At 41.7% G+C, this 12,144-nt stretch overlaps 1 protein-coding gene across 1 annotated transcript in view; it reads right to left on the bottom strand.

Moving 5' to 3' along the window:
• Positions 1–11,621, bottom strand: part of RNF212B (ring finger protein 212B) — a 37,560-nt gene extending 25,939 nt beyond the window's left edge. Inside the window, exons 1-4 of the mRNA XM_011930859.1 lie at positions 11,490–11,621; positions 9,062–9,162; positions 6,512–6,564; positions 5,432–5,506 (exon numbers count right to left, since the gene is read on the bottom strand). Coding sequence (XP_011786249.1) covers positions 5,432–5,506; positions 6,512–6,564; positions 9,062–9,161 — 228 coding nt within the window. The 5' untranslated portion in view covers position 9,162; positions 11,490–11,621. The remainder of the gene's footprint in view (positions 1–5,431; positions 5,507–6,511; positions 6,565–9,061; positions 9,163–11,489) is intronic.
• Between the last annotated feature and the right edge of the window lie 523 nt (positions 11,622–12,144).

Genomic DNA, 12,144 nt, shown 5'->3' on the forward strand with positions numbered 1-12,144 from the left:
TTTTTGTATTTTTAGTGGAGATGGGGTTTCACTGTGTTAGCCAGGATGGTCTTGATCTCCTGACCTCGTGATCCGCCGGCCTTGGCCTCCCAAAGTGCTGGGATTACAGGTGTGAGCCACCGTGCTGGGCTAGCTGTCTGTTTTTGTAAATAAGTTTTATTGGAACATAATTATACCCATTTGCTTACATGCTGTCTATGGCTGCTTCCATGCTACAATAGCAGAGTTGGGTAGCTGCATCAGAAATTGTATGGCCTGCAAAGCTTAAAATATTTACTGGCCTGCTGTGGTCTGAATGTTTGTGTCCCACAAAATTCATTTGTTGACACTCAACTCTCAATGCAATAGTATTAAGAGATGAAGGCTTTAGGAGGTGATTATGTCCTGAAGGCTTTGCTCTTGTGAATGGGATTAGTGCCTTATAAATGGGATCAGTGCCTTATAAATAAAAAGAGGCTTGGGGGCTGGGTGTGGTAGTGCGCCTGTAATCTCAGCACCTTGGGAGGCTGAGGTGAGCGGATCATGAGGTCAGGAATTCCGGACTAGCCTGACCAACATGGTGAAACCCCGTCTCTATTAAAAATACAAAAATTAGCCGGGCGTGGTGGCGCACACCTGTAATCCCAGCTACTCAGGAGGTGTAGGCAGGAGAATTGCTTGAACCCAGGAAGCAGAGGTTGCAGTGAGCCGAGATCGTGCCACAGCACTCCCGCCTCGGCGACAGAGCGAGACTCCGTCTCAAAAAAAAAAAAAAAAAAGAAAAAAGGCTTGGGGTTGGGTGCGGTGGCTCACGCCTGTAATTGCAGCACTTTGGGAGGCAGAGGCGGGCAGACTGCATGAGCCCAGGGGTTCAAGACCAGCCTGGGCAACATGGTGAAACCCTGTATCTATTTAAAAAAATACAAAAACTAGCTGGGTGTGGTGACATGTGCTTGTAGTCCCAGCTACCTGAGAGGGTGAGGTGAGAGGATCACCTGAGCTCAAGAGGGCAAGGCTGCAGGGAGCCATGATTGCACCACTGGCCACAACCACACCACTGCACTCCAGCCTTTGTGACAGAGTGAGACCCTGTCTCAAAAAAATAAGTAAAGAAGAAGCCTGTTCGCCACTTTTGCCATGTGAGGATGCAGCAAGTAGGCATTATCTTGGCAGCAAAGAGTAAGCCCTTACCAGACACTGTATCTATTGGGGCCTTGATGTTGAACTTCCCAGCCTCCAGAACTGTGAGAATTAAATTTCTGTTATTTAGAAATTATCCAGTCTAAGGTATTTTATTATAGCAGCCCAGACAGACTAAAACGGCTGCTAAGGATGTAAAACGCTACAGCCACTTGGGAAAACAGTCTGGCAGTTCCTAAAAAAGTTAAATATAGAGTTACCATTTGACCCAGAAATTCCACTCCTAGGTATATACCCAACAGAAATAAAAATATATGTCCATGTAAAAACTTATACATAAATGTTCCACAGCAATATTACTTATAATAGTCCCAAAGTAGGAACAAACCAAATGTCTATCAACTAATGAATGGATAAGTAAAATGTATATCCATTTATATAATAGATTGTTATTTGGCCATAAAATGGAATGAAATATTAATAAAGTCCTAATAGATGCTACGACATGGATGAAACTTGAGAGCATTATACTTACTGAATGCAGCAAGTCACAAAAGACCATACATTATATGATTCTATATTTATGTCCTGAACAGGCAAAACCATAGGAACAGAAAGTAAATTAGTGATTGCCTGGGGATGGGGAGGGTGGGAAGGGTTTGGGAAGTGCCTGCCAATAAGTACAGAGCTTCTTTCTGGGGTGAGATGAAAATGTTTGAAAATTAGGCAGTAGTGTTTGTGCAATTCTGTGGATGTATTAAAAACCATTGAATTGCATACTTTAAAAGGGTAAATTTTATGGTATGTTAATTACATCTTAATAAAGCTGTTATTAAAAAAGTAGGTGATTGCATGAAAACTAGTGGACCTAAAAAAAAAAAAGGGGGGGGCGGGCGCAGTGGCTCACGCCTGTAATCCCAGCACTTTGGGAGGCCGAGACGGGCGGATCACGAGGTCAGGAGATCAAGACCATCTTGGCTAACACGGTGAAACCCTGTCTCTACTAAAAATTTTAAAAAATTAGCTGGGCGTGGTGGTGGGCGCCTGTAGTCCCAGATACTTGGGAGGCTGAGGCAGGAGAATGGCGTGAACCCGGGAGGCAGAGCTTGCAGTGAGCTGAGATCAAGCCACTGCACTCCAGCCTGGGCGACAGAGCAAGACTCCGTCTCAAAAAAAAAAAAAAAAAAAAGCAGATGGGGTGTTTATATTTCCCTTTGAAAACAATTTTTTTTTTTTTAGATGGAGTTTTGCTCTGGTTGCCAAGGCTGAAGTGCAATGGCGCAATGGCTCCCTCGGCTCACTGCAATCTCCACCTCCCAGGTTCAGGCAATTCTCCTGCCTCAGCCTCTTGAGTAGCTGGAAGTACAGATATGTGCCAACACACCTGGCTAATTTTTTATTTTTAGTAGAGAAGGGGTTTCTCCATGTTGGCCAGGTTGGTCACGAGCTCCTGACCTCAGGTGATCCACCTACCTTGGCCTCTCAAAGTGCTGGGATTACAGGCGTGAGCCACTACGCCCGGCCAACAATTTTTTAAAATACAGACTTCTTTTTACATATATGATCTTTAACTATTTTTAAGTGAGTTTGTGATCACTCATAACCTTTCATGACTTTTCCACATTATTTTTTAAACTAATAAAGTACAATTTTCAGGTTGGGCGTGGTGGCTCACACCTGTAATCCTGGCACTTTGGGAGGCCAAGGTGGGAGGACTGCTTGAGGCCAGGAGTTTGAGAACAGCCTGGGCAATACAGCAAGACTGTCTCTGTTTCTGTTTGTTTGTTTGTTTTAAAGTACTTTACGGTTTTCAGAATATTTCCATAAACATTGTCTCATTGGATCTTCATAAGAAGTAGGATGAGTATTATTATTTCATATTACATGCAAGGAAGTATGACTGGCTCAAAGAAATAAAGCGATAAGTTAGCAGGCCAAGTTGGTCATTAGATTTCTACACCAACAGTTTTCTCAGTATTATCACTTTACTGTATTTCATATACATTAAAGGAAAACTTCAATAGGGAAGATTATTTCATTAATTCTTTCAAAAAGTATTTATTGAATCCTTCTATGTTCCTGGTGCTATGTTAGGAGTCATATAAAATGAATAAGACTGAAATTGCCCCTGCCCCCAGGAGAATCGCTTGAACCCTGGAGGCGGAGGTTTCTGTGAGCTGAGATCTCGCCACTGCACTCCAGCCTGGGCGACAAAAGCAAGACTCCAACTCAAAAAAAAAAAAAAGAAAGAAAGAAAAGAAAAGAAAACTTACAGATCTACATGAGGTTCTCCGATCCCTCAGAAAGATTATCTTGAGGTGGGTAAAGAATTCAAAACAGGCAGTTTGATCAACTATTAGCACAAAGTGCAGCAGAAAAAACGGCCTTAAGTCATTGTAGAGATTGGAGAATGTAAAAACATAAATACTAAAATTGGAACATAAGTAGACATTTAGAGCAATACTCCATCATTCACTCAATGACAACGTTTTGAGTGTCCACTACTTACTAAGACTATTAAAAGAGAACAATAAACAAAACCAACCAAATCTGTTTTCATGGAGCTTATATTCCAGTGCAGGATTCAGACAACAAATATATAACATAATATTAGAGAAAAGAACTACGATGAAAAAAAAGCATGGTAAGGAGTAGAAAATGCTGGGGCTACTATTTGAAATAAGAGAGTCACTAAAGGACTGACTGAAGAAGACTGTTTTGAGCAGAAGCCTGAATGAAACAGTCTAAGTACTGGATCAGTTATTCAGCTTCACAAATTAGGAAAACACATTTTTAGACTTTGCTGATTTCACTAAATTGACCCTTCACTACAGTGATGATTAACTGACCCTTTCCATTTCTTTTATCTTGATTGTTTGACCATGTGTAATTGGTCCCATGATCAGGCAGGTTAGGATTCAGACTACCTATGATTTCTCTACTGATCATTAACTATGCCTAGGTTTATTTATTAACCAAAGGTCTGCTCTTTCTCTTGTTCCTATGACCTTGTTTACATTTCTCCTTGAGTCTGAGCTGGATTTTAATATACTTATAATGTTAAATATAGTGTATGTCAAATATGATGGCTCAACCCAGCAGCTAAAGACAGCAAGCAGCAAGCCTTAATTCCCCTTACTCTATCTCTAGAGTGAGGATTGAGAGGCAGGACACTGAAAAATAAATCTTCAACCAGAAAATGACTAAGGATCATCTTGAGGTTTAGAAAAGGGGTACTTTCAAAAGAATAAGAAGTAAGAATATAGAAAGGGAACAGTGATACAAATCTCAAGAAATATGCCACAATAGGAATTCCATGAGGCTGTAGCATAATCTAAGATAACTGGGGAGTAGAAAGAAAAAAATTAAAGTTTTTACAACTAGGGAATTCTCTCAAATGGTTGTCCTGCCTTCTCTCTACCTTCTTCTACATTCCTGTTGCTCCTGACCAAGTCAATTGTATGCCAACATATGACACATCAAGAAAAGACAAATATTTCCTAAAATTCAAGAAACCAGTTATTAACACTAAATGAAGAGGTAAGTATTACTAAAAAGGTTATTGAAGGCCGGGCGCGGTGGCTCAAGCCTGTAATCCCAGCACTTTGGGAGGCCAAGACGGGTAGATCACGAGGTCAGGAGATCGAGACCATCCCGGCTAACACGGTGAAACCCTGTCTCTACTAAAAATACAAAAACTAGCCGGGCGAGGTGGCGGGTGCCTATAGTCCCAGCTACTCGGGAGGCTGAAGCAGGAGAATGGCGTAAACCCGGGAGGCGGAGCTTGCAGTGAGCTGAGATCTGGCCACTGCACTCCAGCCTGGGCAACAGAGCAAGACTCCGTCTCAAAAAAAAAAAAAAAAAAGGTTATTGAAAAGTAAGAATGGGGAAACAAGAAGTACTCTCATGATCTTAGTGCTATAAGTTACTGATTGCGAGGTAAACCATCAAACCCATTGTTTGCAGGGCCAGGCCTATATACTTAAAGCAATTTTTAGAAGATGCATCTATCTGCTGAGAAAAATGATAAAGCTCCCTAGAACAACCTTTAGTCTTAGAAATTAATTAATACAACTAGGAAATACAAGGCAAGATGTTAGCTACATAGTGATTTTTACAGCCTATCACAGATTCTGGGTCAATAAAAAGTTAACTGATTGAAATTTGTATCATCAAGGAAGAAAGCAAAGAAAGCAGTTAATTTCCCTCCATTGTGTACAAATGCAATTTAAAGAAAACCTTTGATAAAGAAATAAGATGCAATTAGAATTTGCCTGGAGAATCAGATTTTCTTCGCTTTTGTTTCTCATACCTGAGAGATGTGACTAAAATACTGCAAAGCTGTCTCCACAGGACTTTTGAAAAACATCTTCTCCTGAGGCTTCAGCTATAAAGAGAGCAATACACACTGTGAGACTATCCATAATTGAATAAAATAAAATATTGACTAATATCACAAAGGATGGACCACCTTTTCTAATGTATCTGGCATTATCTCCACTCTGTATAAAAGGGAGATCACCACTGTTCTAGATGTACATTATATGTCCAATTCTCCTTACCTTGTGCATCTGTAACAGTGATCACAAATAATGCTTCCATCTGTGTTTATACTCTTTTTTTTCTTTCTTTGAGACACAATTTTGCTGATGTCATCCAGGCTGGAGTGCAGTGGTGTGATCTGGGCTCATTGCAACCCTCGCCTCTTGGGTTCAAGTGATTCTTCTGCCTCAGCCGCCTGAGTAGCTGGGATTACAGGTGCCCACCAACACACCCAGCTAATTTTTGTATTTTTAGTAGAGATGGGGGTTTCATCATGTTGGCCAGGCTGGTCTTGAACTTCTGATCTCAGGTGATCTATCCACCTCAGCCTCCCAAAGTGCTGGGATTACAGGTGTGAGCCTCTTCAGCTGGCCTATTATTTACACTCTTTTTACAGACGGCTATTTGCAAGTTTGTTTCTTTGCTTTCTTTTACTTTTTCTTTCTTTCTTTTTTTTTTTTTAGACAGAGTCTTACTCTGAGCCCAAGCTGGAGTGCAGTGGTGCGATCTTGGCTTACTGCAACTTCCGCCTCCCAGGCTCAAGTGATTCTCATGCTTCAGCCTCCCAAGTAGCTGGGACTACAGGCCCGCACCACCACACCTGGCTAATTTTTTATATTTTAGTAGAGACAGAGTTTTACTATGTTGCCCAGGGTGGTCTCGAATTCCTGAGCTCAGGCGATCCACCCGCCTTGACCTCCCAAAGTGCTGGGATTACAGGTGTGAGCCACCACCACGCCTGGTCTTCTTCTCTTTCTTTTTAAAACAATTCATCATCTGTACTTTGTATATACTTCCTACAGGCCAGAAATGGGATGAGACCGTTTGTGGCAGGGGGAGAAAAACTTACATTATCAGAAAGAGCCAGATGCTTGCAGGCAGTTCCACAAACAGCACATTTTTCTGGAAGGAAAAGGGAAAAAAAATGTTTGGCTCTCATGAGCATGAGGTAAGATTTAAAAACTTAAAGTACATGACAACAATCTAGTATGCTAGCAATAGAAGAAAAAAAGGGTTCTTACTGAATTTAGAATATCACTGTGTTATAAAAGGACACCAACTTAAGGTCTGTTCTCTAAACAAGTGTTTCCAAACTAGTATGTTGATGTATAAGTAGGGCTTTCACACTGTACCTCTACCCATCTCCCTATCTTTTTAAATTTTATTGTACTTTTTTTTGAGACAGGGTCTCACTCTGTCACCCAGGCTGGAATGCAGTGGCACAATTAAGGCTTACTGCAGCCTCAACCTCCCAGGCTCAAGTGATCCTCCTGCTTCAGTCTTCCAGCTAGCTGGGACTACAGGCACACATCACCACCTCAGTTCATTTTAATTTTGTTATTATCTTTAGAGATGGAGTCTCCATATGTTGCTCAAGCTGGTCTTGAACTCCTGGGCTCAAGTGATCCTCCCACCTTGGCCCCCGCAAAGTGGTAAGTTTATAAGCATGAACCACCATCCTAGCACCTCCTGCCCCATCTTTTTATAAATTCCCAGTTTTCTTCTGTGGAACAGAAAGGACAATTCTAAACTCCCAGCAGAAGTACTGCAGTACATTTACAAGAGTAGGGAAAAGTACAAGATACCAAAGATCTTAACTTTAAATTACTCTTTTTTATTCTATTGACCTGACAGCAGGCACACGTTGGGTACTGTAAGAAACTCCCCAGTTATGCCTACCTTGTCATCACTTTGCTAATATTTGTTAATCTTGCTTTGAAGCTCTGCTACTCTCATTCCCCAATCAACCCAATCTGAAAGAAGCAAAAATTAAGATTCCTAATCTTTCCCTGTAAAGTGAAAATTTTAGTAGTGGGACTGGTCATTGATTAAGACAAATGCCATGTCAGCAGAAAACATCACATGGCATATGCTTTATGGAGACAAACCACTCCAAAGCGAGCTGCTGTTACCATAGTAAACAGCTTTTTACATTAGCGAGAACTTTAAAAGGTCATGAGATTTGTACAGAGAAAAAAGCTTCCGCTGAGGCTACTTAACTTGACTGTTCTTTTTCTGGAGACTAAAGGTTTTTCTTTTTCCCAGTCCATATCGTTGCCAGAGTGAGCTAGCAAGTACATAACATTCTTCTCTTAAAACAAAACAAAACAAAACAAAAAATGGCTCACACCTGTAATCCCAGCACTTTGGGAGGCTGAGGCAGACACTTGAGGCTGGGAGTTCAAGATCAGTCTGGCCAACATGGTGAAACCCCATCTCTACTACAAATACAATAGTTAGCCCAGCATGGTGGTGCACGCCTATAATTCCAGCTACTCAAGTGGCTGAGACATGAGAATCGCTTGAACCCGGGAAGCAGAGGTTGCAGTGCGCCAAGATTGCACCATTGCACTCCAGCCTGGGTGACGAAGTGAGACTGTGTCAAAAACAAAACAAAACAAAAACTTCCACAGGTCTTCATCACCTGCAGGATGAAGTTCAGGTTCTTTAGCCCAGTGCATAGAGCCTTCCATCATCCGACACTCCCTCCTTCACTAGCCTCATCTCTCACCACGTCTTACCTTACTGTTTACACTCTAACAATCCCAATTATGTGTAGTCCCCTGCACTATGGTTTTATGATGTAATACGTCTTTGTACATGCTGTTCTCTTAAACTAGAATAAATCTTCCCTGCCTTATTCACTTGGTAAATTCCATTTTATCATTCAAAACCCTATTGAAGCATCACTCCTTCTGTGAAGTCTTCTATGATCAAAACACCCTACCCCAAGTCCCTCTTCTAGGGATTTACACACCTTATAAGTATTGCAGCATTAAAAAAAAAAGAAAGAAAGAAAGAAAGAAAACTTAAATTTACGTATCCTTTCTAAGACTTAATAGCAATAAGAACTTGGTCAAATCACTTATCCTTTCTGAGCCAGTCTCTTCATTTGTAAAACGGTTCTACTAATAATTACCACCTGGGCGTGTGGCGCAGCTTACATAAAATTGGTTCATATGAAACTGCTTTTTAAGCTGCAAAGGTATCATCATCATGATTTCTAATTAAATTGATGTCACATACTAGACCACTTCCCCTTTAGAAATGGCTCTTCTATCAGCCAAACTTTCCTCTATTCCCATCCATTATACTTATTCTATCTCTTTTCCCTGAAGAGTCTGATGCCTTGTGGCTTTCCCTGCCAGACTTCAAAACACTAATGAGTACACTCTGGTCCTCAAGTAATAGATTTGCTAAATCATTTGCTAAGTAATTTAGCACCATTCTTTATTAATGAATTCCTTCAATTTCTAAAATTGACAGTTTCCTACAGTATCTGTATCACCATTGACCTAATAAGTGATTTTTATCCTAAGACACACATAGAAATGGCTACTCCTTACATCCTTACATGAAAACATTTTTCCCTGAATCTGAACACAGTTGAATCACTCACCCAGAGTCACACACGTTTTGCAGAAAATATGACCACAGCTGGTGACAAAGAAATGGGCCCCATCTTTTCGGAAGCACTGGTTGCAGTGAAACCAATCCATTCTGGAGCAGATAAAGAGAAACAGTAAGAATAGCCTAGGGCATAACATAATTGTAGCTGTTCCAAAATCTATGTAACCATGCTTGCTTAGCTTCTGACAGCTTTTTGGGATGTGGCATATCATTGTGGGTATTCCAATTGGTTGTGAAGAAGTACACGTACGTGTAAAGGGGAAAAAAAGCAGACTGCTTTTTATAACAGCAGACTGTTATAACATTTTATATATCAATGTGGATATATATACATATACATATATATACATATAAACACACATTTAGAAAAGTAATGGACAGTGGTGAGATTTTTTTTTTTTGAGTGGCGAGGTTATGAGTGTGTGTGTGTGTGTGTGTGTGTATGTTTTCCTTTACTTTTTTTTCCCCAGGTTTTCTGGATTAATACATGTGCCAATTTGTAATTAGAAAATACAATCCTGGCCAAGCACAGTGGCTCACACCTATAATCCCAGCACTTTGGGAGATCAAGGCAGGTGGATCACCTGAAGTCAAGAGTTTAAGACCAGCCTGGCCAACATGGTGAAACACCATCTCTACATTTTAAAAATATAAAAATTAGCTGGGCGTGGTGGCAGGTGCCTGTAATCCCAGCTAATCAGGAGGCTGAGGCAGAAGAATCACTTGAACATGGGAGGCAGAGGTTGCAGTGAGCTGAGATCACACCATTGCACTCCAGCCTGCAACAGAACCAGACTCCATCTCAAAAAAAAAAAAAAAAAGAAAAGAAAAGAAAAAAGAAAATACAATCCTAAAAATATAAAAACAAAAAATGAATTATCCATTTCTTTTTTAACTATTTCCTGTGATACGGTGAGAGTGGAGCCAAGAGAAAGTAGTGAACCAGAAAAAGAAGATCACATATTAGCCACTTGGGACACATTTTATCTAAGGGAAATAGAGCTGATAAACGATAGTATGGTCTCAGCTTATATACTTTCCTTCTACTCTATAGAAACTCAGAATCAGGCCAAGTGTGGTGGCTCACGCCTGTAATCCCAACACTTTGGGAGGCCGAGGCACGTAGATCACCTGAGGTCAGATGTTCCAAGACCAGCCTGGCCAACATGGCAAAACCCCGCCTCTACTAAAAATTAAAAAATTAGCTGAGCGTGGTAGTGCAGGCCTGTAATCCCAGCTACTTGGGAGGCTGAGGCAGGACAATTGCTTGAACCCAGGAGGTTGCAGTAAGCCAAGATCCTGCCACTGCACTCCAGCCTGGGCGACAGAGTGAGACTCCATCTCAAAAAAAAGAAACTCAGAATCATAGATCTGAAATGGGCTTTGAAAAATCACTTAATGTTTTGTTCAGTCCCACCATTTTTCAAAAGAGGTACCTGATATTCAGCGAACTTAAATGACTTGCCAAAAGTTCCATCTTTAATTATTGGTTTCCTGATTCCCTACCTAAAGTTCTTGCTCCCACATTAAATAGCTTTCGTGTTAGACACGGTAACCATATATCCTGTATTTTCTGCCAATACCAATTTCATATACTTTGTTAAATACCTGAGTAAATGTGACTTTGTAAGGTTTTTTTGTGTGCGGGGGATAATTATTATTATTATTTTGAGACAGGGTCTGACTCTGTCGCCAGGCTGGAGTGCAGAAGCAGATCAGGGCTCGCTGCAGCCTGTAACTCCTGGGCTCAAGTGATCTTCCCACCTCAGCCTCTGGAGTAGCTGGGACTACAGGAGCACCACCACGCCTGGCTATTTTTTATTTTTATTTTTATTTTTCGTAGAGACAAGGCCTCTCTGTGTTACCCAGGCTGGTCTGGAACTCCCGGACTCAAGCGATCCTCCCACCTCGGCCTCCCCAAAGTGCTGGGATTAAAGGCGGGAGCCACTGCACCCGGCTTTTTCGTAGAGAGAGAGAGAGAGAGAGAGAGAGAGAGAGAGAGAGAGAGAGTGTGTGTGTGTGTGTGTGTGTGTGTGTGTGTGTGTGTGTGTAACCGCGGAGGGATACAAACTTCGTAAGATTTACGATAAAAAAAAAGTACTGAATAAACAGCTCAACGCAAACGCATCCCACAGTGCCACGAGCTTCGTTGTCCTATTTGTTTGCTCCTGATACACTAAGTTTCACCAGCAAGTGAGTCTAAAAAACCACTGAAAAGGCCCCGTTCTATATGCCCAGGTTTGTTTAAGGGCGGCAACAATGTCATCTCCCGAACTGACCAGATGAATCCAACATAAAAAAGGCACTGAACAGAGTGATTAAGGCGATCCCGAGGGCAAAACTCGCCTGCTTTCCAGAGGCGATGTGGCCTCAGCCGTCTCAAACTTACCAGTTCTTTTTCTGGCTACACTCCCTACGCGCTTGGCCGCTGTGACTCCAGAAGGCCTCAGATCTCAGGAAATCATCCACTTCTCCTCACGAAGAGCTGGAAATGGCGGGAAAATAAACAGCTGGCTTGGCACCGGGTGAGGCAAGAGGCTAAGCGCCGCTCGGCGGTGTGTGAGATGTGGGCGGGGCCTGGCGCTATGCTAAAAGAGTGGACGTGGCTCCGTGGCGTTCGCGGGGCGTGGGCGGGGCCCGCAGAGACCACAGGGCGAGGAGCGGCTCGCGCTGGCGGGAGTAGGAACTTTTCCTAGCAGCCCAGGAAAATTCATCTCGCTTAAAAGATTGGGGACAAACAAACACTGTAACCTAATCCCATACATGTTACTGTGGAAACAAAAAGGTGAAAATAAAGCCTAATTAATGTTCCAATAAACGATGAGAACGCAATATAAAATGTGGTCATAAAGTGGGCGAAAACTTTTGCCTAATATTCAAAAATGAAATGCAAATAATGGGTGCTTTGAAAGAATAGCGTAAAATCAAAAATAGGAAAATTTTAAAATGATGTGGGCAAAGAACAATATGATATTAATTGAGAACTAACAAATTTTAATAAAAAAAAGTCAAACTTGGCCGGGCGCAGTGGCTCACGCCTGTAACCCCAGCACTTTGGGAGGCCGAGGCGGG

This window comes from Colobus angolensis, unplaced genomic scaffold (assembly GCF_000951035.1).
Source record: "Colobus angolensis palliatus isolate OR3802 unplaced genomic scaffold, Cang.pa_1.0 Scaffold88, whole genome shotgun sequence".
Taxonomy (NCBI): Eukaryota; Metazoa; Chordata; class Mammalia; order Primates; family Cercopithecidae; genus Colobus; species Colobus angolensis.